Below are 25738 nucleotides of genomic sequence, written 5' to 3'. Positions count from 1 at the left end.
GCCTCTCCTCAGTGTAAGACACATGAAAGCCCGCATGGAGTTTGCTAAAAAAAACACCTGAAGGACTCCAAGATGGTGAGAAATAAGATTATCTGGTCTGATGAGACCAAAATAGAACTTTTTGGCCTTAATTCTAAGCGATATGTGTGGAGAAAACCAGGCACTGCTCATCACCTGTCCAATACAGTCCCAACAGTGAAGCATGGTGGTGGCAGCATCATGCTGTGGGGGTGTTTTTCAGCTGCAGGGACAGGACGACTGGTTGCAATCGAGGGAAAGATGAATGCGGCCAAGTACAGGGATATCCTGGACAAAAACCTTCTCCAGAGTGCTCTGGACCTCAGACTGGGCCGAAGGTTTACCTTCCAACAAGACAATGACCCTAAGCACACAGCTAAAATAACGAAGGAGTGGCTTCACAACAACTCCGTGACTGTTCTTGAATGGCCCAGCCAGAGCCCTGACTTAAACCCAATTGAGCATCTCTGGAGAGACCTAAAAATGGCTGTCCACCAACGTTTACCATCCAACCTGACAGAACTGGAGAGGATCTGCAAGGAGGAATGGCAGAGGATCCCCAAATCCAGGTGTGAAAGACTTGTTGCATCTTTCCCAAAAAGACTCCTGGCTGCATTAGATCAAAAGGGGGCTTCTACTTAATACTGAGCAAAGGGTCTGAATACTTAGGACCATGTGATATTTCAGTTTTTCTTTTTTAATAAATCTGCAACAATGTCAACAATTCTGTGTTTTTCTGTCAGTATGGGGTGCTATGTGTACATTCATGAGGAAGAAGAATGAACTTAAATGATTTTAGCAAATGGCTGCAATATAATAAAGAGTGAAAAATTTAAGGGGGTCTGAATACTTTCCGTACCCACTGTATATATATATATTATTGGTGTATGGGTGCCAGAGATGTATAGTAACGAAGTAGAACTACTTAAGTACTGTACTTAAGTACCGAAATGCGGTATCTGTACTTTCCTAGAGTAAAATTTTTTTCTCCTACTTCTACTTTTACTTCACTACATTTTTTCGATGATTTTGATACTTCTACTCAAGTATTTTTTTTTGTGCTGCATAGTTACTCGTTACTTTTAAAAAAATTACCACTGCCAGAACAGTAGATGGCAGGTTGCATAAAGCTCAAAAAAATGTGTATAATGTCATTTGTAAATCAGCGCATACGAAAATAAAGGCTGTGTATAATAAAAGCTGCTATACCAAATCTTTCCAATAAAAAGAAAATATGAAACAAACAAATAAATGATGCTACAGCGCTTAAAGTGCATCAAGAAACTACTAACAAACACCGGTTAATCATTTGAATAAATCATTTGAAATAATAAAAACAATATGATGTTCATACTTTTGACTTCTTTCTTTAATAACTACATAACACAGTACTTGTACTTCTACTTTCAGTACTTGAGTAGAATTTTTTTTTCAAAACTACTGGTACTTTTTACTTTTAGTACTTAAGTAGCAAATTTTTTGAAAAAACTACTTGCAATACTTAAGTAAAAAAAATGTTGAATACTTTAGTACTTCTACTTAAGTAACTTTTTCTGCGAGCACTTCCACTTCTACTCAAGTAATTTTTTGATCGAGCACTTGTACTTTTACTCAAGTAGAAATTTCGAGTACTTTATACAAGTCTGATGGGTGCACAGAGTGGTGCCATAAATAATAAATATACTCTGAGCTGTACCTGCGTGGTTCAGTGTATATTACCGCTGACAGGCAGGGAAAAGCATTTATGTCAGCAGTTAAAAAAAAAAAAAATTAAAACAAGAGTTTAATCCTTCTTTAACTTCACATTATGAATGGAAAGCTTCTCCTTAATGATTAACTAATGGCACAAACAGGATAAGCAGTTTTAGAGCCCTGACCTCAAGCTATATCGTCTACAGCAATAAAAAGTAGTAATACACATTGAACAGAGAGATATTTATGGAATGCACTTTCGGTTATCGCCCCAATTTATTCCTCGCAGATGAAATCCAGTTGTGGAATTCCCCTTTGTAGTAAAGTACTACATATATAAATTAAACCTTCCTTCCTACCTGTTCTGGACATTGCATACTGTAAGCTATTAAAATCTCATGCATAAAATTGTCTGGCTGCCAACAGGAGAGCAGTATCAGTACCAGGAGGTACTGGTGGGGTCTATGGGTCCCATATTTTAACTTCTTTATGGCTGGAGGTATTCATGTCTTTGGGACTACAATGATTCTACAGTAGTCAACCAACTTCTTTTAAAGGAGAGCTCCGGGACAAATAAGGAATTCCAGTAGAAGTGTTAGTTACACTTACCTACATTCAGTTCTTATGAGAAATGTTTCCCCTACAACTAAAGTCTATGGAACTATCATTAATAAAATATTGGGGACAGAAAGGAAGGATTCAAGCTAAAAGTACTGCTGCACTCATAATAGTTTTTGGAGAGCTGTATCCTGTAAACTGGGCATCACTAAATGGCGGCCCGTGGTCCGTGTCCGGCCCGAGCTACTGCTCTATCTAGACCGGTGCGATTGTGCCATTTAGCTGACGATTTTGTCCCCAGTTCCTGCCACTGTCATTAGCAGAGGGGACAGTGGGAGGCGGGACAGTTCAGGACTGGGGGCGGGACCAGCCTTGCATGGAGAGAGGCAGCTGCCTGAATGAACTTTTCACATTAACCAGGAGGTGATGGGTTGCTAAGAGGAGGTCCTAGCAACCAATCACCAGCTTGCTAATATGAAAGGATAACCTGGCAGCTCCCGCTCCCCATCCAGTGCTGCTGTGCCTCTGTCTTCAGTTCTGGATTGTCCCACCTTCTCCTCTCCGCTCTGTGTAAGGTAGGAGAGTGAAGGGAGGAAAGGACATGACTGTGAACTTGTGAGGGATAGGGAGCAGGGTCATGTACAGGGGGGTCTGTGCTGTGAGTGGGAGGAGGGGGGGGGGTCATGTAAAGGGGGCAGTGATGTGGGGGGTATGTGAAAGGGGCAATGCTGTGGGGGAGGATGTGAAGGGGGCAATGCTGTGGGGGGGGGGGGGGCGGGGATGTGAAGGGGGCAGTGCTGTGGGGGGGCGGGGATGTGAAGGGGCATTGCTGTGGGGGCGGGGATGTGAAGGGGCAGTGCTATGGGGGCGGGGATGTGAAGGGGGCAGTGCTATGGGGGGCGGGGGTGTGAAGGGGGCAGTGCTGTGGGGTAGGGATGTGAAGGGGGCAGTGCTATGGGGGCGGGATGTGAAGGAGGCAGTGCTGTGGGGCAGGATATGAAGGGGGCACTGCTGTGGGGCAGTGCTGTGGGGGGGTTGTGAAGGGGCAGTGCTGTAGGGCAGGGATGTGAAGGGGGCAGTGCTGTGGGGTGGGGATGTGAAGGGGGCAGTGCTGTGGGGGGCGGGATGAGAAGGGGCAGTGCTATGTGGGGCAGGGATATGAAGGGGGCAGTGCTGTGGGGGGGTTGTGAAGGGGCAGTGCTGTGGGGCAGGGATGTGAAGGGGGCAGTGCTGAGGGGGGGTTGTGAAGGGGGCAGTGCTGTGGGGTGGGGATGTGAAGGGGGCAGTGCTGTGGGAGGTGGGGATGAGAAGGGGCAGTGCTTTGGGGGGTGGGGATGTGAAGGGGGCAGTGCTGTGGGGGGGTTGTGAAGGGGCAGTGCTGTGGGGCAGGGATGTGAAGGGGGCAGTGCTTTGGGGGGGTTGTGAAGGGGGCAGTGCTGTGGGGTGGGGATGTGAAGGGGGCAGTGCTGTGGGGGGCGGGGATGAGAAGGGGCAGTGCTATGGGGGGTGGGGATATGAAGGGGGCAGAGCTGTGGGGGGGTTGTGAAGGGGCAGTGCTGTGGGGCAGGGATGTGAAGGGGGCAGTGCTGTGGGGGGGTTGTGAAGGGGGCAGTGCTGTGGGGTGGGGATGTGAAGGGGGCAGTGCTATGGGGGCGGGATGTGAAGGAGGCAGTGCTGTGGGGCAGGATATGAAGGGGGCACTGCTGTGGGGCAGTGCTGTGGGGGGGTTGTGAAGGGGCAGTGCTGTAGGGCAGGGATGTGAAGGGGGCAGTGCTGTGGGGTGGGGATGTGAAGGGGGCAGTGCTGTGGGGGGCGGGATGAGAAGGGGCAGTGCTATGTGGGGCAGGGATATGAAGGGGGCAGTGCTGTGGGGGGGTTGTGAAGGGGCAGTGCTGTGGGGCAGGGATGTGAAGGGGGCAGTGCTGAGGGGGGGTTGTGAAGGGGGCAGTGCTGTGGGGTGGGGATGTGAAGGGGGCAGTGCTGTGGGAGGTGGGGATGAGAAGGGGCAGTGCTTTGGGGGGTGGGGATGTGAAGGGGGCAGTGCTGTGGGGGGGTTGTGAAGGGGCAGTGCTGTGGGGCAGGGATGTGAAGGGGGCAGTGCTTTGGGGGGGTTGTGAAGGGGGCAGTGCTGTGGGGTGGGGATGTGAAGGGGGCAGTGCTGTGGGGGGCGGGGATGAGAAGGGGCAGTGCTATGGGGGGTGGGGATATGAAGGGGGCAGAGCTGTGGGGGGGTTGTGAAGGGGCAGTGCTGTGGGGCAGGGATGTGAAGGGGGCAGTGCTGTGGGGGGGTTGTGAAGGGGGCAGTGCTGTGGGGTGGGGATGTGAAGGGGGCAGTGCTGAGAAGGGGCAGTGCTTTGGGGGGCGGGGATGTGAAGGGGGCAGTTCTGTTGGGGCGGGGATGTGAAGGGGCAGTGCTGTGGGGGCGGGGATGTGAAGGGGCAGTGCTATGGGGGGCGGGGATGTGAAGGGGGCAGTGCTATGGGGGGCGGGGGTGTGAAGGGGGCAGTGCTGTGGGGTGAGGATGTGAAGGGGGCAGTGCTGTGGGGGGGTTGTGAAGGGGCAGTGCTGTGGGGCAGGGATGTGAAGGGGGCAGTGCTGTGGGGGGGGGTTGTGAAGGGGAAGTGCTGTGGGGTGGGGATGTGAAGGGGCAGTGCTGTGGGGGGCGGGGATGAGAAGGGGCAGTGCTATGGGGGGTGGGGATATGAAGGGGGCAGTGCTGTGGGGGGGTTGTGAAGGGGCAGTGCTGTGGGGCAGGGATGTGAAGGGGGCAGTGCTGTGGGGGGGTTGTGAAGGGGGCAGTGCTGTGGGGTGGGGATGTGAAGGGGGCAGTGCTGTGGGGGGCGGGGATGAGAAGGGGCAGTGCTTTGGGGGGTGGGGATGTGAAGGGGGCAGTGCTGTGGGGGGGTTGTGAAGGGGCAGTGCTGTGGGGCAGGGATGTGAAGGGGGCAGTGCTGTGGGGGGGTTGTGTAGGGGCAGTGCTGTGGGGCAGGGAAGTGAAGGGGGCAGTGCTGTGGGGTGGGGATGTGAAGGGGGCAGTGCTGTGGGGGGCAGGGATGAGAAGGGGCAGTGCTATGGGGGGTGGGGATATGAAGGGGGCAGTGCTGTGGGGCAGGATGTGAAGGGGGCAGTTCTGTGGTGGGGATGTGAAGGGGGCACTGCTGTGGGGGGGATGTGAAAGGGGACAGTGCTGTGGGGGTATGTGAAAGGGGGCAGTGCTGTGGGGGGGATGTGAAAGGGGCAGTGCTGTCGGGGGGGGGGTGTGAAGGGGCAGTGCTGTGGGGGGATGTGAAGGGGGCAGTGCTGTGAGGGGAGATGTGAAAGGGGCAGTTCTGTAGGGGTGACATGTGAATGGGGACAATGTTGTGGGGGGGGGTGTGAAGGGGGCAGTGCTGTGGGGGGGTATGTGAAAGGGGCAGTGCTTTTTGGGGTGATATGTGAGGGGGGACATTGCTGTGGGGGGGTATGTGAAGGGGGCAGTGCTGTGGGGGGATGTGAAGGGGGCAGTGCTGTGGGGGATGTGAAGGGGGCACGGCTGTAGGGAGGGATGTGAAGGGGGCAGTGCTGTGGGGGGGATATGAAAGGGGCAGTTCTGTGGGGGGATGTGAAGGGGGCAGTGCTGTGGGGGTGGGGGGGGGAGGATGTAAAGGGGGCAGTGCTGTGGGGGGGGTATGTGAAGGTGGCAGTGCTGTGGGGGGGATGTGAAGAGGGCAGTGCTGTGGGGGTGGGGGGGGAGGATGTAAAGGGGGCAGTGCTGTGGGGGGGGTATGTGAAGGTGGCAGTGCTGTGGGGGGGATGTGAAGAGGGCAGTGCTGTAGGGGGGGATGTGAAGGGCAGTGCTGTGGGGGGATATGAAAGGGGCAGTGCTGTCGGGGGGGATGTGAAGGGGGCAGTGCTGCGGAGATGATGAGTGATGGGCGACAGTGCTGTGTGTGGAGGGTGGTGATGTAAAGGGGGACAGTGCTGTGCGGTGGAAGTGAAAGGGGACAGTGCTGTGGAGATGATATGTGAAGGGGACAGTGCTGTGTGTGGGGGGTCGTGATGTAAAGGGGGACAGTGCTGTGGAGATGATATGTGAAGAGGGGCAGTGCTGTGATGGAGAAAATGTGAAGGGGACAAGCAGCTGCACACAAAATGAGGTGCTGCACGGAAAACATGCAGGGGTACCATTGACTCATAAAGGCACTGAAATACAAGGTGTGGAAAAAATACAAGGTGTGGTTTCCCGCACATGGAAATTGCATAGTACAAATGCACCATGGAGTTTCTATGCGGCTGCATGTTTAAAAAGGTGCCAGGGCCTTTTCCCAGCAGAAAACGCAGACACAGCAGCCTATTCAAATGAATGGACTGTCGTGCCTGCACACCTGGGCGATGATGTAAAGAATCGGAGTCATAGCACAAAAATGCGATTTGGACCTCTGCTGGAAATATTTTTTACTATTTAAATCTCCATAAATTTTAATTCAATATCCCTGCTGTAAAGGATAGCACAGAGGTAAGTGTAATTAACACTTTACACTTACCTATAGCTAAAAGCTTCTTAAATGTACCTGTACAGAATTCTAATAAACTAAGCTGTGGCCAGGCTATGGACATTCAAATATTAACATATTCCTAAAGCTGAACTCTGTCCATAAAAACTTTTATGTAAATATATTCCTCAATAGCCATATAGTACATGGCCTTGAGAAAGTATTCATACCCCTTAAATCTTCCACATTTTGTCATGTTACAACCAAAATCACCAAACTGTCAGTCTGCAGCTGCCCCTGGTGTCACCCTTCTGGTACAGTCCACGCCCTGTAGCTATTCCAATTTCTCATGGCATCCCTTATGCCCAGGGGCGGCGCTGCCCCCCTGAAAAATGCTGCCCAAGGCAAGCACCTTGTTCACCTTGCGGTAGATATGTCCCTGGCTCCCCCTGCTTCCTGTGTACCAGCTGGGTTTACATTAGAGATTGAAGACTGGAAGACTGCCAAGTCGGTGCTAGGAAGGGGGCACAGGGATAGATTAGCTGCTGAAAACTAAAGTGAACGATTTTCTACTGCAATTTTTTAAAGCTACTTTCCAGGCTCCCAAGAACATAGGCCTCTTTGCGGGCGGTGAATGTGAATTAATTAATAACTTGAAAACACGTTGCTGAAACCCAGGATTTGCCATTCAGACACATCCTACTATCCCTATGGGATTTTTGTAAAATGAATTGCATATTTCTCAACTTGTATTTAGTACGTTGAATAAGTCAGTGCCAAATACCTTACTAGCCCCTCTCCTAACACATCTCCATATAGATAAGCTATTATGTAATACAGCATTCCTGGAAACAAGACGTAATGGTATCCAGATGTATACTGTGACATTCTGAGAATGAGATCTAATGTACGCTAAGGCTAAACATCTAAAACAGTTGTGATAGTTACACAATTGTAATACAATAAGCGTTTTGTGCCACTCAAAATGTGGCTGCTGGTCCCTGGCCACAGATTGGTGATGCTTTCATTCCTGGCATAGTCAGGTTAAAACAGGAAAGCAGGAGCAGACGAAGCAAAAGGAAGAGAACAGGCTTCATTTATTAAGTACATAATAAACACATATATGGAACTTTACATTTTGGATGTAGAATACTCTTTATTGCACTATAACATGTTGCATTAACACGTGCATTGAAAGAGCATTACGTGAATTAAAAAATATTGTGACTTATACGTTATACTTTATGTGGATAGACATTGATACATGCAGGGCTTTTTTTCAGCGATAACACGGGGGAATGCAGTTCTGAAACCTCCAGTCTGAATGTATGCAATGGCAAAGGTGTGCTGGGGTCAGTGGGATGAGCTGAAGGGTCTATTGATGCTGGCTTCTGGGGGATCTATTGTTGCTGGGGGTGAATCTATTGTTGCTGGCAGGCATTTTGTTGTAGGTGGGGCTTTTGTTGCAGTGGAGGATTTATTGTTGCCTGCAGGAAATATTGTTGCTGGGGGGCTATTGTTGTTGGGGGGGGGTGGGGGGGTCTATTGTTGCAGGGGAGGATTTATTGTTGCTGGGGGGGCTATTGTTGTTGGGGGGCTATTGTTGTTGATTGCAGAGGATCTATTTTACAGTTTTTTCTATTGTTGCAGGGGACGATCTATTGTTGCTGGGGGGGGGGGGCTATTGTTGCTGAAGGTGGGTAGGGGGTGGAGACAAGGGGGTGACTCAGAAGAGGGGAGTACCTGCACCTATTCTCAGAGAAAAAAAAGCCCTGGATACATGCATATAATCAGTGTCTTTAATTTCCCATTCAATAGGGTATAATTTTTATACTTCTAATAAGATAAAAACAAAAAAAAAACTTTTGTAAAATTAATGGGTATTGGTGGGGGTGGGGGGGTTATATCTATCGTTCGAGTAAGGCTCCATTCACATACTGGCGTATCGGATTGTGGACAGAGTCGCAGCAATTCTGCCCACGATCCCAAGTCACTGCAAATCGAGGGACGCTCGTGCGATTCCCGTGACTTGCAATGGCACCCCAAAAGCAGCGCAATTTTGCCCCGATTGTTGCCCGGCAAATCGCGGTAAAATCACGCAAACAGAATCGCAGGACGCCTGTTGCTCAAAAAAAGTACAAGAACTTCTTTTGAGTGACAGGCATCCCGCAAATCTGTTTGGGCGATTTTACCGTGATTCGTCGGGTGACAATTGCGGCAAAATTGCCCCGCATTTGGGGTGCCATTGCAAGTCATGGGAATCACACGAGCGTCCCTCGATTTGCAATGATTCGGAATCCGATACGCCAGAGCCTAAAGCCCCGTACACATGTACCGATCGTCGGCTGAACGATCGGCCGTCTTTTGTCCAGGGCTGTCGTGTCTGTTGAAAACTGCAAAAGACTGCACATGAATTTTGTCGGCCAACAACAGCCGACTGCAGAAGTGATGTCATGTGATGGTTAACTTTCCTTGTCTTTTTTTCTTCTCTGAGCATGCTCAGTATTGCAAATCTGCTGTCTGTCGGCCGAAATCTGTACTGACTGGCGAACAATCGGCCGTTCTGGTGTTGGCCAACAAAAATTTTAATGCTTGCACGACAGATTCTGTTCGGCTGAAAATGCTGTTCGGCTGTCGGAAGCATCATACTAACAAGCCTACAATTGGCCGATCGGTCGTCGGCCGAATATTTAAGGCCGACAATCGGTATGTGTGTACGGGGCTTAAGTGTTGCAAAAAAATTCACATCATACATTAGACATAAACAAGGGGATTGTTACAATGTGTAGTATATCAGAAATTACAGATCTAAGAACCCAGTGGCGTAAACAAACTAGAAGGATGAATGGGGCTTTATTTAAAATGTTTACTTGACTGAGCTAAAAAGGAAAATTATTTTTTTATAGCTTTTTTATGGTCCGACTCAGGAGTCGGACCATAGTAAATAAATGAAGTAAAATATATGTGAAACTGCTGTACATTCCCTCCACAAAATCATTTCTAGTTTAGTAGAGTGATTTAAGTAGTTATAAAACAACTTTTCTAGTAATTTCTAACCCTTCAAAGCATTTTTAACTAATTGGTATTATCTATCTGCTGCTGCCTAAAATAATGTACTTTGTGGATGACAATGAAAACAAAATGTAAAAAGGTCTTTTTGAAATTTAGAAATGTCTAAACACACAGTTCATCCAGAAAGTATTGTCAGCGCCTATTTTTTTCCACATTTTGTAATGTTACAGCCTTATTTCACAATGGATTAAATTCATTTTTTTATCCTAAAAATTCTACAAACCATACCCCATAATGACAACATGAAAGAAGTTTGTTTGAAATCTTTGCAAATTTATTAAAAATTAAAAACAAAATAAAATCCCATGTACATAAGTATTCACAGTCTTTGCTCAATACTTTGTTGAAGCACCTTTGGCACCAATTACAGCCTCAAGTCTTTTTGAGTATGATGCTACAAGCTTCGCACACCTATTATTGGGCAGTTTCTCCCATTCTTCTTTGCAGGACCTCTCAAGCTCCATCAGGTTGGATGGGAAGTGTCAGTGCACAGCCATTTTCAGATCTCTCCAGAGATGTTCAAACGGGTTCAAGTCTGGGCTCTGGCTGGGCCACTCAAGGACATTCACAGAGTTGTCCTATAGCCACTCCTTTGTTATCTTGCTTGTGTGCTTAGGGTCATGTTGTCCTGTTGGAAGATGAACCTTCGCCCCAGTCTGAGGTCCAAAGCGCTCTGGAGCAGGTTTTCATAAAGGATATCTCTGTATCCTAGTTCCCACTGCTGAAAAACATCCCCACAGCATGATGCTGCCACCACCATGCTTCACTGTAGGGATAATATTGGCCAGGTGATGAGCGGTGTCAGGTTTCCTCCAAACATGATGCTTGCCATTCAGTTCAATCTTTGTTTCATCAGACCAGACTATTTTGTTTCTCATGGTCTGAGAGTCCTTCAGGTGCCTTGTGGCAAATTTTCAGGTGGGCTGTCATGTGCTTCCGATTTCTACAATACAGGCCTTATTGATGGAGTGCTGCAGAGGTGGTTGTTCATCTGGAATGTACTCTTCTCTCCACAGAGAAATGCTGGAGCTCTGTCAGAGTGACCATCTGGTTCCTGGTCACCTCCCTGACAAAGACCGTTCTCCCCCATCGCTTAGTTTGGCCGGGTGGCAGGCTTTAGGAAGAGTCCTGGTGGTTCCAAACTTCCTCCATTTACAGATGATGGAGGCCACTGTGCTCATTGGGACCTTTAATGCTGCAGAAATTTTTCTGTACCCTTTCCCAGATCTGTGCCTCGATGCAATCCTGTCTCGGAGGTCTACAAACAATACCTTGGACTTAAAGAGGAAGTAAACCCTCCTCTGACACTTTTACCTATAGGTAAGCCTATATTAAGGCTTACCTATAGGTACTGTAAATATCTCCTAAACATGTACCATTTAGGAGATATTTACCTTACATGCAGCCAGTGACGTCACTGGCGCATGCTCTCTGAAGGAACGGCCTCTGGTGCCGTTCCTTCAGAGTCCCGTGCCGTGACCGTCGGCTCCCGCGCGCGTGCGTGGGAGTGACGTCACCGCGGCTCCGGCCAATCAGCTGGCCGGATGCCGCGATCCCGGAAGACGGGCGACTGAACATGTCGCCCGTCATACAGGTGAGTGAGCGGCACGGCGGGGGCTCGTTCTAAGGTAAGTATTTCATAATGAGCTAGTATGCGATGCACACTAGCTCATTATGTCTTTGTCTTTCAGGTTGTAAAAAAAACAAAAAAACTTTTAAACGAGTTTACAACCTCTTTAATGGCTTGGCTTGTTCTCTGACATGCACTGTTAACTGTGGGACCTTATATAGACAGGAGTGTGTCTTTCCAAATCATGTCCATTCAACTGATTTTACCATAGGTGGACTCCAATCAAGTTGCAGAAACATCTCAAGGATGATCACTGAAAACAAGATGCAACTGAGCTCAATTTTGAGTGTCATGGCAAAGGCTGCGAATGCTTACGTACATGTGATTTTTTTCATTTTTTATTTTTAATACATTTTCCAAATTTTCATACAAACCTCTTTTATGTTGTCATTATGGGGTATTGTTTGTAGAATTTTGAGGGAAATAATGAATTTATTCTATCAGGCTGTAACATAAAAAAATATGGAAAAAGTGAGCTGTGAATACTTTCCGGATGCACTGTATTTATTATTCTCCTTTTGGCCACTTGGTAGAGCTTTTGACTCCTTTTCAACTTTTCCACATTGTTACGTTGGTTCTATGATGCAAAGCCTGGTGTTAACAGATCTCAGCAGCTCAAGAGGACATGTACATACAAGTGATTTAAACAAAGCAATGACTCAATCACAATGATTCATTCCATATCAGGAAGCTGAGTCTGATGTTTCAGTGACTAAATTAAGCTTTAAAAGAGAAGTATGGACTTACAATAAAACAAAAATTTATACTCACCTAGGTGGATGCAGCATCGATCTGATGCTGCATCTGTCCCCCACTGGCTCTGCAGTGAGAACTGAGCGATCAAACACTGCTGATCGCTCAGTTCTCCCCCTCCGGTCTGAGCAGAGAGCTGTGACTGTCAGTCAGGGTCTCTCTGCTCTGCTCCTCCAGTGCTCACTGGAGCGCTGGGCTGTGGAGGGGGGTGGGAGGGGCTGACACGGCCTCTGAGTGTATCGCTGAGAGGCTGAGCCAGGCGTCAGTCTAGGCATCTGGATGGATCCCAAGCGTGGATCGGCTGAGTGACGTCCGCCATTAGATGACTTTAGTGTGCTGTTGGCTGAAAACGTGTCACAAGAGTATAGAACGAACTGCAATCTCGTGACCTACCACTTCTCTTTTAAAAGGTAACTCTACTTTAGTGGGGAAAAAAATAATATGATAATGTATACTGACCACTCCCCAGAAACATAATTTCCTGCTTGTGTGATTGGCTTACTGATTTTCCCAGAAGTCTGCATTATGATACAAGTCAGATTTCTGGCATCCCCTGCAACAAAACTGTAACTTTTGGTGAGATACTCCCAATAGGAAATCACATCCTGATTTCCTATTGGGAGTATAGGATAGTGCAGACCATGCCACTTTCCTCAGAGCCCTGCAGGTGCAGCAGTTGACTGATAATTATGAAACCACTCCCATTAGATTCACTTTGCACATGGACCCCGACAAAGAAACAGGGATTTCTTAAGAATAACAAATGGTAAGAATCTGCAATGTTTGTGCAAAAGTTTGTTAAAATCCTTGCAATGTACATAGGTCACCCAGAGGGGAATGTTTTTTTTAACAAAATTGGAGTTACTCTTTAAAGCAGGGCAGTATCTGCTGCCTCTTTAGATAACATATTTTGCTCTAGGGACGCTCTAGGGACCGTTTGTCATGTAATAAATGTTTATTTGTAAAAAAAAAAAAAAAAAAAAAGATTGTATGTAGGTAGCCAAAAACTGTTAGAAAAAAGTTAATGTAAAAAAAAAAAAAGGCCTACAAACATTATAGATTCCTTTGGAGGCTGGTCATATATTTGAAGTTCTCTCCTTAAAGCATTCATTTAGTTCAGTATTTAAAAGAAAATCAGTACAAGGGACAGTACTTACATTTAATGTGCTGGTGCCAGTTGTCCTAGTTGAAATCTTCTATCCTAAAACCTCATTCTGACCTGCTTCAAGTGGGTTTTGCATTCTTTTAGACTTGTATGGAAATGCAAATGCCATTGGACTCAAATAAATGCTTTGCAACATATAACCTAAGAATACTGGGTGGTGGGAAATCACCCTGGGCTCTTTCAGTCCACTGAATTGCTGGACCCAATATAATTTATGACTCGCCAAATCTTGTTTATTTTTTCAAAAGTTAGGCTAATTATTCAGTCAGCACTCTGGTCTTCCTTTAGAAGGGTGACGATGCTACATGGTCTGCATTGAATTCCCTACCCCATTATCACCCTCAGCAGCCACAAAGGGCTATGTCGCTACATATCCTAAGGCAGTTTATTGCTGTCACTGCTGATAATCCTCCCTGCCAATCAGTGTTGGGGGTAACTAGTTACAAAGTAACGGATTACAGTAACTACATTACTTTTTTTGGTAACGAAGTAATGTAACTAGTTACAATACTAATATTGGTAACTACACTACTTTACTAGGCTATAGGAAGTAACTACACTACTTTACTAGGCTATAGGAACGTACTTTCCTGCGTTACCCAAGCCGTGCGATACAATCGTTATTTCGAAGAATAGAGAGGGATGAAGTTTATGATTTTTTGTTGCACTTTATGTTTTATTCTGTTTTTTCAGGTTTTGTTCTCATGTTTCCCAAAGCCTGTGTTTATACAATAAACTCTATGCAGAAAGAGTGTCATGTATCTTCTTCTACACAGTCAATTAAGAAAGAGGAGTGTAAAGTAATAAGTAGTGAAGTTACTTTTCAAATGCAGTAACTAGTAAAGTAATCTCATTACAATTTACAGAAGTAACTAGTAACTAATTAAATTTTTTGAGTAACTACCCCAACACTACTGCCAATAAGCACCAGATATCTGATCCAAGAGGTTTCCAGCTCCAACAGAGTGAAGACCTCGGTGGACTTTGTGATAATGTTACAGGAGCAAGGAAGGCCCAATCATTTAGAACAGTGGTCTCCAAACTGTGGCCCTAGGGCTAGATGTGGCCCTTTGCTTGCCTCTATCCGGCCCTTGGGGCATGATTCCATCCTGACACTAATGATATTCCTCCCACAGATGCTAATGATGGGGTGCTATTCCCACTACTCATATCAACAATGGGGCAGTATTTTTCTAAATGATAACAATAGGGCACTATTCCTTTAACTAATACCAACAATGGGGCACTATTCCTTCAACTGATACCAGCAATGGGTCACTACTCCTTCAACTGATACCAGCAATGGGACACTATTCCTTCAACTGATACCAACAATGGGTCACTATTCCTTCAACTGATACCAACAATGGGTCACTACTCCTTCAACTGATACCAACAATGGGGCACTATTCCTTCAACTGATACCAACAATGGGTCACTATTCCTTCAACTGATACCAACAATGGGACACTATTCCTTCAACTGATACCAACAATGGGTCACTACTCCTTCATCTGATACCAACAATGGGTCACTACTCCTTCAACTGATACCAACAACGGGACACTATTTCCCCCATTGACACCAACAATGGGGCACTATTACTCCTACTAAAACCAGTAATAGGGCATTGTATATTCCACTGACGATGGGGCATTTTCTACTCCCACTGGCCACAGTCTGGCCCCCTTAACTCTTAAGGACAGTAAACTAGCCCTTTGTTCAGAAAGCTTGGAGACCCCTGATGTAGATGAAAAAGAAGAGGGAAAAAAACCCCACAAGCCTGCCTTTCCCTGAAACATTGGGGTAGGGGGGTTAGTTGGCTTGCAGAGATTGACTTTGAGAGTCAAGTTAATGTAAGATAAATATAGGGATGCCATATGTGATCACTTTCTTAGAATGCTAGTTGCCTGGCTTTCATCCTGATGCTGTGGCTTCAAAACTAAAGGTATTTATGTAAAGGAATCAGCATAAAAGCCATGTAAGCATTATCAGGAGCGGAGCCAAAGCAATAGCAGCCTCTATGTTATTCTCAATAATGCAGTTTTATTACACCAACAATAGAATGTAATAATGTAAACCTGTGGATGTATGGCTCCTTCAGAGGGGCCATAGTTGCTTAATAGGTTTTTTTTTTTTAACCTGTGCTCTAATATTTTTTATTTTTCTATTTCTAGCCGGCATGTTGGGCTTATATAAAGTTGGAAATTGTGGAGCGACTCCAGTGCCTCTTCCGCTGGGACCTGTGCGGAGATATTTTATTGCTGCAGAGAAAGTACTCTGGAACTACGCACCCAAAAACCATGACATGTTTGCCAACAGGCCTTTAGATGACCCAGAGAGGTAAACTGCCTAAAATATTTGTCATGTAAAAGAGTCTTCATTCACTGTAGGTTGTGAAATTTTATGTTGCTCCTGGAACTGTATGAAAATAATTTTATACAGTACATGCCTTCAGTGCAGTAAAAGCTTTCTAAAAAAAAAATTGTAGTGAGCAAAACAATCTAAGAAGTCGCTTCTTTTAATGGTATGGCTGTGATTTCTGTTTGCTGGTTTTTGCCAAGTGTGCCAGAGATGTTTTTAATAATTATTCTCTGTACATATAGCTTAGGGCTTTTAGCACGTGTCTGAAGACAATTAGCTGGACGCTGTTCCCTTGATGACAGCTCTGAAACAATTAAAAATGTTGGAAATGTAGTGGTGTCATGGTCAGGGGTCGGGCTCGGTGACCAGTAGCTGAATAAAATAAACAAACCGGTCAGTAATAGTTAATACCTTTTTACCTGCATACCCTGGATGGTTTTAAACAAACACTATGAACGTAATCCCAAATGAAGTTTAAAACAAAAATTAAACAAAATTTAAGCAAAGTGAAGCAGCTGGTCTTAAGTTGTGATAGGCTAAACATAGTGAAAACGTGAATATTTCTATTTTATAGACAGCGCTCTCAACCACTAATATTCAATAATGGTGTTCTATTGTATTGTATAATTGTATATAATAATGTGTAAATGAAGAAAATAGAAGAAAAAATAAAATTAGAAAAAAGAATTGTCCATTAACACCAAAAAGTGCTCCAAAAATGGTGACTCGATCATGAAGAACTCAAACTCTTCCAAAGAACCGTGAACTGTGATAAAGTGTTCATCCACCACCATCAAATAAAATGCCTACTCACCAGAAGTAGGATTTTTAACGCTTGTTCAATCAATAAGAGGTCTCCCTCACATCAATGATTGCTTCCCACTAATTGGCATTATTCCAGTGGAGCTCCGATTTTTTTTTCAAGCCTCAATATCTGGTGGGCCTTTGCTCAGCATGGCCATGTTGCTACAATTCTGCTCTTGTCTTTTGCAATAGCTTTGAGAATGAAACTATGAAAAGATTTTTACATTATTATTTTAATGACGGCAAGTTCAGCACTAGATTGTATTAAAATCTGAAACTTGAAGCTGCCAAGCAGTTAATGAGAAATGATTTTTCTCATTAACTGCTTGGCAGCTTCAAATTTCAGATTTTAATACAATCTAGTGCTGAACTTGCCAACATTAAAATAATAGCTTAAAAATCTTTTTATAGTTTCATTCTCAAAGCTGTTACAAAAAGACAAGAGCAGAATTGTAGCAACATGGCTTGCACGCTGAGGAAGGATCCACTGGATATTGAGGTTTTAAAAAAAAAAAATCTGAGCTCCACTGGAATAATGCCAACTATTGGGAAGCAATCATTGCTATGAGGGAGACCTCTTATTGATTGAACAAGTGTTAAAAATCCTACTTCTGGTGAGTAGGCATTTTATTTGATGGTGGTGGATGAACACTTTATCACAGTTCACGGTTCTTTGGAAGAGTTGGAGTTCTTCATGATCAAGTCACCATTTTTGGAGCACTTTTTGGTGTTGATGGACAATTCTTTTTCTAATATTCTCTTTATTTACACATTATTATATTCACACATTATTATATACTATTATACAATACAATAGAACACCATTATTAAATATTAGTGGTTGAGATCGTGGTCTATAAAATAGAAATATTCACGTTTAAACAAATAGGTCACCCTGGCGGATGACACAGGCTCACCAAAGGTGGAGGGTCCAAGCACAAACTGGTAGAGATGGGCTGAACACCCCCCTGTTCGTTTCTCACCAAAACTCCCAAACATAGCAAAATTTCGGACCCCAACTTCAAATGAATGCACTGTGCAGCGTGCAGTGCATTGTGGGGCGCTTGGCAGGATGTTTGGAAATTTGGGTGATCGCCAAACAGGGGAATAGGCGATGTTCAGGTCAAACTTTTTCTCAACCCGAACCGTTCACCCAACACAACTAACTGGAATTCACCAGAGCTCCTGATGGTGGAGATGGGTTTTGCTGCATGTTAGATCCGCCCCACCAGGAAGGGAGCAAGCTGGCATCCAGTAGCAGATAAGCAGGTTAGGATCAAGCAGAAGCATAGTTAGTAAACAAGCCAGAAGTTGGTAACAAGTGGTTGCAGGTTTCTATCAAGGTGAAGTGTAGTTGAGGAACAAGCTAAAGGTTAGTATTTAGTGGTAGTGGAGCTAAGGACAGCTGCAGGTATGCAAAGGAGTGAGATGTTTTAAAAGTATGCATATCCTTGAAGCCCAACTGGACTCAGTAGGCATTGAAACATGAGGGTCAAAATGACAGTAAGACATCTAGCATTTTCTGAGGGAATGTCAGCAATAGCAACCCACATTTTATTTTCCGTACAGGTTTCCCTTTTTATTAAAGATTTTATATACCTTCCTGTTGAACCCACTGCTCCAAACTGCAACAATCTCCCTTTCCCTGAGGGCAAACTGGGTGCCAGTCTCAGGAGCCTGTTCTTGTTCCATATTGAACAACTGCCAAGAAAAGAAAGGTGTACATCAATGATTCATTCAGCTACGCAATCCACCACTACTGATGCATTTTACCCTTACAGACTTTACTGCAGAGACTATCTCTATGATTATGCCTGTAAGGATGAAGTTGTCAGGGAGGGGACTTACTGTGTGAATTGCATGGCTGAATAAACCTTTGGAACATGGTGATGTTATAAGTGTGCAGTTTTCTTTTCTTGGAAAGGTATTTATAGAACACTGACAATTTACTTCCTATCGCTCCCTGCTTACAATCTAAGATCCCTATTTCACATTCATAGATACTGCACAAATATTAGAGCTAATTTATATAGGAGCCAATTAACCTACCGGCATATCTTTTGAGTGTGGGTGGTAAACCCATGCAAGCAGAGAGACAATATGTGAACTTCATATAGTATCCTGACCAAGATTCAAACCGAGAACCCCACCGCTGCAAAAAAAGAAGTGCTGACCACTAAGCCAATGTACTGCTCCTTTAAAGACTCTGGATATTTAATATATATATATATATATATATATATATATATATATATATATATATATATATATATATATATATATATATATATATATATATATGTATATATACACACACCAATTAAATTAATTAGACCCAGCATTTTTTGTAATTTACTCAAAGTTTGTCAGATGCATCCCCCCTCTTGTCTGCAATACAAGTCTGCAGAACAACCTGTGGTAATAATGGGTGTGGTTGTTACTCAGCTCTACAGGGCCAGGGCACTGGAGTGGGAGAGCAGGAATCTGTATTTACTGCTGCAAATAATTTTTTTGATTGCAAAAAGTATAGTACAAAACAGATACTCCCAATATACCAGAAGATATACATTAAGTGAATATTCAGTGTAGCTTCAAACTATTTTTGGCATACAATAACAAAGGTACCCATACTTTCCAAACCTAATATTTACCATGGGAATCAGAATTTTCACTGAGAATTTTTTTTTATTTTACTTGAACACAACAAATTCAGTAAATCATTGTTGCTGATCTACTAAGCAAGTTAACTGTTTACTTTTCAATAGGATTTTCCCTTACCTTATCCACTTAGCTTAGAGGAAATTTCCTTGCAAAGTAAACGGTCTACTTGCCTTTTAGTAAATCAATACCATTGCTTCAAATATTCCTTTAACTAAGTTGTGTCAAAACCTTGGCTTTGGTGAAATTCTTGAAAATTGTTCATTTAATACCAAACGGTGTCCCTATGTATCTTATTATTTATTTCAGAATTGATAGCAAAAAATGTCCATTGTGTTAAATTTGCACAAGTGTCTTCCCAGTGGCAACCTGTATATATGTCTCAGGTGGTATTGTACTAGTACAGAGCCTTGAAAAAGTATTCATACCCCTTGAAATTTTTCCACATTTTGTCATGTTACAACCAAAAATGTAAATTTATTTTATTGGGATTTTTATGTGATAGACCAACACAAAGTTGCACATAATTGTGAAGTGGAAGGAAAATGATAAATGGTTTTCAAATGTTTTTTACAAATAAATATCTGAAAAGTGTGGCGTGCATTTGTATTCCGCCCCCTTTAGGCCCCTTTCACACATACGGTCCGTTCAGTTCATCAGTTCAGTCACGTCAAAATGTATCAGTTTTTCATCCATTTTTCATCCGTTTTTCATCCATTTTTCATCCATTTTTCATCCATTTTTCATCCGTTTTTCATCCATTTTTCATCCGTTTTTCATCCATTTTTCATCCATTTTTCATCCGTTTTTCATCCGTTTTTTTTTTTTACATCCTCTACCAATGCAAAAAGGGATGAAAAACAGACCGTTTGTCTGTTTACATCCGTTTTTCGTGCGATCCCTTTTTTTGACGGATGAAAAATAGGGCATTCATCCTTTCCAAAAAACGGAAATTGACGGAAGTGGATGAAAACGGATGTTAACGGATGATCATCTGTTGTCATCCATTTTTACATAGAGATACATTGATGTCCGTTTTTCAGATGTATGAAAAACGGACAAACGGACCGTATGTGTGAAAGGGGCCTTACTCTGATATCCCTAACTAAAATCTAGTGGAACCAATTGCCTTCAGAAGTCACCTGATTAGTAAATAGAGTTCACCTGTGTGTAATTTAATCTCAGTGTAAATTCAGTTGTTCGGTGAAACCCTCAGAGGTTTGTTAGAGAACCTTAGTGGGCAAACAGCATCAAGAAGGCCAAGGAACACACCAAAAAAGGTCAGGGATAAAGTTGTGGAGAAGTTTAAAGTAGGGTTAGGTTATAAAATAATATCCCAAGCTTTGAACATCTTACAGAGCACTGTTCAATCCATCATCTGAAAACAGAAAGAGTATGGCACAACTGCAACCTACCAAGGCATGGCCGTCCACCTAAACTGACAGACCGGGCAAGGAGAGCATTAATCAGAGAAGCAGCCAAGAGGCCCATGGTATTGTTCAGAAAATTGTATCGTGTATGGCCAGCCTTAGAATCTGCAAAAGACTTGAGATTAGGGTGGAGGTTTACCTTCCAGTAGGAAAACAACGCCAAACATACAGCCAAAGGTACAATGGAATAGCTTAGATCAAAGCATATTCACATGTTAGAATGGCCCAGTCAAAGTCCAGACCTAAATCCAATTGAGAATCCATGGCAAGATCTGGTATTACTGTCTAGCTTAGAGGTCATGGACTTCTCCACCTCCTTCCTATCAGAAGGTAATAAGTGACAGTACAAAAATGCAATATAAGGAAGCAAAATAAGCAAAATAATTTATTTGTCAGTAGGGAAAAAAATGCTAAACATAATTATGAAGGTGCTGCATTCTATATATTTAGTTCATCTTTAAATCTGCAATTTCCACGTGTTTAATTTTTTTTTTTTTCTTTTAGTGATTCTGCAATCTACTTTAGGAAGAGCTCTGAAAGGATTGGAGGGACTTACTGGAAAGTCAAATACACTGAGTATACAGATGAATCATTTAGTGTTAAAAAGACAATCAAAGAAGATGAAGTACATCTTGGAATACTGGGTATCAGTTGCTTTCCAATTATTGTTTCACCTACGTTTGTTTATCATTGGTGGTGCCAACACCAAGCGCCTTTAACCATTTAAAAGATCGCAAGCTCTTTGCCGTAGGGTTGGCTTTCCTAATACGGTATTAAACCCAAAGACAAAATTGTATTATTGCAACTTACCAATTCTTAGATGTGATGGCTGTATTAGTTTGCTTTTTTTTTTACTTTTTTCTTTCATTTTCACCCGATGATCCTACCAGTAAATCTGTTATTTTTCAACATCCTTTACCAGACCAAAAGTAGCAGTTAGAGGGTTGATACAAACCGTGTAACACTCACAGGGATACTTACAATGAACAGCTTTTATTTATGTAAAATCTTTATCCCAAGAAGAAAAAAATGTTTGCTGTAACTGCTTATAAAGTGATAGCTGGAGGTCAGCTTCAATTTGTTAGTCAAGTCCATCGGCTAGTTTAACACTACCCTCTCTCTTTTTAGTCAAGTGCAGTCTATTTTGCCCACAGCAGGTGGCACTAAACCGCAGCAGTATTGCAGAGGGAGAGGAATATAAGAGAAACCCAGTTCCTCTATGGTTTCCTGGGTCACAGGGGCAGCTAGCCAATTGGATGCTGGTTCCCCATGTGACTCTGGCAGCCAACTTGTGTCAGGCAGAGTCTATTTAAGACCCTGGCACCCGGCTTGGGCACATATTTTTTGTGTGTGGCTAAAGTAGGGACAGGTCACCCGTCTGTCGGGAACAGTGCTTAATGTCAGGGAGAGGTTCCTGTCGGCATATCTGTGACCTTTTTCAACTGACTTATTGCTGTTATATCCTGTGAGTGCTCCCGGTCGGGCTGCCGTCATGTCTGGCTTGTTGCATATTGCCCAACTTCAATTACAATATATTCCTGTTTTCTGCTGCAGCACCACACTGCATCTAACCACACCCACACTGACAATGCTGCTGCCCAGAAGTTGTCTGCTTTACTACTTCATCCAGAATACAGACACTCAAGGATAGAAAGTGTGTTACTGGTAGAATCATCAGGTGAAATAAATGAAAAAAAGCCTACAAAAGAAAACTAATGCAGCAGTCACATCTAAAGATTGGTAAACCCCCATACATTACATATTATATTTTTGTTTTGGGGTTTATTACTGCCTAAATACACAACACAACAAGAATTCTCATTTTCTGCCCCCTGGACACTGATTTGTGTCCTTCATCCATACTAAACAGAGTGGATGGATGAATCTGCGCTTCAGGCTATTGTACTCTGACAGCTCTCACCTGTGGCTGTCAGCATAGTTGAATAGAGCATGCATCTGATTGAAAATAGGCGCTGTTCAGTCAAGAATTTTCTACCTGGCTTCTTTAACAAAGGTTGATTTAAAAAAAATCTACTTTTGCCGATCAAGGTGATGTTGACAGAGCCACCCATGGAACAAAATTTGGAATATTCTACAGGAATAGTCTGAAATTCAATCTATGTATGACCAGCTTTAGTATTTGATGTTCTGCCCATCTTTTGAAGATGAAAAAAAGATTAGACTTTCAAGCACTTAGTGTATAGGCAAAGTACATAACCCAACCACACCCTTGTTACTTGAATCATGAAGAATTATTATGCAAAAAAGTACATATTTTTTATCACTACTTTTCCTTTATATCTGTGTTTTTTCAAAATAACAAATTCAGTAATATAGAGGTTGTACACACTGCTTCTATTTTAAATTGCTCTGAAAATTACCAATTAGAACATTATTAACTAGTAGCTTAGACATAGGACTGGAAGTAACATGGAATCCAAACTAAGACAATTGTCAGCAGACAGAGAATGGAACCGAATTTCAGACAGTGGAAGTGTGGGCATCCAGTCTAGGAGATAACTATAGTGGGTGTAGAAGAGGCAGCTGCTATTATATCTACAGCATCCAGTGTCTATATTTTTTTAATACAGTGGGGAAGAGTTAAAGTGGATGTATAGACAAAACATTTATTTTTGGTTTTGGAAAGAGTAGGGAAGGGTTAAAACCCATTCCTACTTTTTGCTGTATTTTCCCTATTGGGGAGATTTAGCTTCACTTCCTGTCCCAGAGACACAGCAGGAAGTCTTTCAAAGTGAGGGGGCAATGCCTCCCTTAGACAGTTGTCCCCAAAAAAGGTCTCCCCTTTGGAAACATTTTCTTACCCCTCCTTGCATCGGGACACACTTTAGAATGTGTTGGACTTACATTTCAGGATGTGACCCAGTGACAGAACTGAAAAGAAAAAATGCAGAGGGCGCACCAGCCTAGCGCATTACCTTTAAAACAATTTATTGTTTAAAATCGTATGTACATCATACTCACAAAAAGGGATAAAAAATAGGCACAAAGTAGGATGATAAGTCCACCGAGAATGTCCACTGGGTGTAGTTCGCTGGTACAGACCGTACCAGTGAACATGCGATTTTAAACAATAAATTGTTTTAAAGGGAATGCGCTAGGCTGGTGTGCCCTCGGGATTTTTTATTTTCAGTTTTCTTTGGGTTTCTCTGACCCTTCAAGAGTGGCAGCACAGCAGGATGACGACAATACCAGTTAAGGTCGGTTTCCAGCTATCCAAGTCGCATAATAACCCCTCAAGCGCAGGAGTATCAATTTTCATAGTTATCCAGTGGCAAAACTACCAGGGTCGCAAAGGTTGCACTTGCCACCCTAGAAGCTCGGGGTAGGGTGGAAGAAGTGGGGGGGGGGCCCTTCATGGTTTCTTGCACCGGGGCTCTAAAGGTACTAGTTGTGCCTCTGATGTAGCCCCATGGGAGAGATTTGCCCTTACCTTCTCTGCCTGTGACATTATGACAAGAAATGGGTGAGAGGTTGTCACTAGAACAGCAAGGCACAGACAGTATTATACACATTGGGTTTGATTTACTAAACCAGAAGAGTGCAAAATCTGATGCAGCTGTGCATGGTAGCCAATCAGCTTCCAGTTTTTTTTTCTTTTTTGTCAAAACTAAATTGAACAAGATGAAGTTAGAAGGTGATTGGCTACAATGCACAGCTGCACCATTTTTTGCACCCTGTAGTTTTAATAAATTAACCCAATTTTCAGCAGTTATAACTCTCTTTGCTCTTCTAGAATTATTTTTTCCTTGTTGTCTCAACAGGGATACAGACACTATTTAACCACTTACCGACTGCCTACAGTTCATTTACTGCAGATGGGCGGCATGTACAAGCAGAGCGACGTTTTGACTTTATGCATTATGCTTGCACCACTCTTTCCAGTTCCAGCACATCCTTCCTGAGGAACGGTGCCCAGAACTGGACAGCATACTCCAGATGTGGCCGGACCAGAGTTTTGTAGACTGGGAGAAAAATCTCTTTATTTCTGGAGTGAATCCCCTTTTTTTTATACATGCCAGTATTCTGTTGGCTTTGCTTGCAGCGGCTTGGCATTGCATGCCACTGCCAAGCCTTTTGCTACCAGTACCCCCAGGTCCTTTTCCATCTTAGATTCACCTAGAGGTTCCCCCCCCCCCCCCCCCCCCCAGTGAGTAGCTTGCTTTCTGGTTTCTGGCACCCAAGTGCATTACTTTACATTTTTCAACATTAAACCTCATCTGCCATGTAGTTGCCCACCCCATTATTTTGTTCAGGTCTGCTTGTAAGGTTTCCACATCCCGCATAGAAGATATTGGCATGCTTAGTATAGTATCATCTGCAAATACTGAGATTGTACTAGATATCCCCTCCTCTAGATCATTTATGAATAAATTAAACAGGATTGGCCCCAGGCCCCATGGGTTGGGCTTGGCCCCTTAGCTCCAGTGAAGGGAACTCCTAAGGCGTCAACATACCAAGACATTTTGGACAATTTCATGCTCCCAAATTTGTAGGAACAGTTTGCGGTTGGCCCCTTCCTGTTCCAACATGACTGCACACCAGTGCACAAAGCAAGGTCCATAAAGACATGGATGAGCGATATTGGGGTGGAGGAACTTGACTGGGCTGCACAGAGTCCTGACCTCAACCTGATAGAACACCTTTGGGATGAATTCGAGCGGAGACTGCGAACCAGGCCTTCTCGTCTAACATCAGTGCCTGACCTCACAAATGTGCTTCTGGAAGAATGGTCAAACATTCCTAAATCTTGTGGACAGCCTTCCCAGGCCTTCTCATCCAACATTAGTGCCTGTCCCCACAAATGTGCTTCTGGAAGAATGGTCAAACATTCCTAAACCTTGTGGACAGCCTTCTCAGAAGAGTTGAAGCTGTTATAGCTGCAAAGGGCGGGTCAATATTGAACCCTACAGACTAAGACTGAGAAGCCATTAAAGTTCATGTGCTTGTAAAGGCAGGCGTTGCATTACTTTTGGTAATATTGTGTATCTCAGTATCATAGGATAGATAGGATAGGAAAGGATAAGATAGATAGATCTCATACTAAAGGTAGATGTGCAGTAAGACGCTATCTGAGATGCCTGTTTCCTTTTATAGTCCCATG

The 25738-nt window shown here is 43.8% G+C and overlaps 1 protein-coding gene across 1 annotated transcript in view; it reads left to right on the top strand.

Annotated features, from left to right (window-relative positions):
• The window catches only part of HEPHL1 (hephaestin like 1), a gene marked incomplete at its 5' end in the record, with an annotated part of 187132 nt that overhangs the window by 100738 nt on the left and 60656 nt on the right, over window positions 1–25738 (top strand). The window contains 2 exons of the mRNA XM_082246441.1: window positions 15538–15703; window positions 21121–21260. Coding sequence (XP_082102567.1) covers window positions 15538–15703; window positions 21121–21260 — 306 coding nt within the window. The remainder of the gene's footprint in view (window positions 1–15537; window positions 15704–21120; window positions 21261–25738) is intronic.

The sequence above is a fragment of the Pelophylax lessonae genome (assembly GCF_965119305.1).
Source record: "Pelophylax lessonae genome assembly, chromosome: 2".
Taxonomy (NCBI): domain Eukaryota; kingdom Metazoa; phylum Chordata; class Amphibia; order Anura; family Ranidae; genus Pelophylax; species Pelophylax lessonae.
The sequence above is the reverse complement of the archived record's forward strand: the minus strand, read 5'-3'. Positions and strand labels throughout refer to the sequence as shown.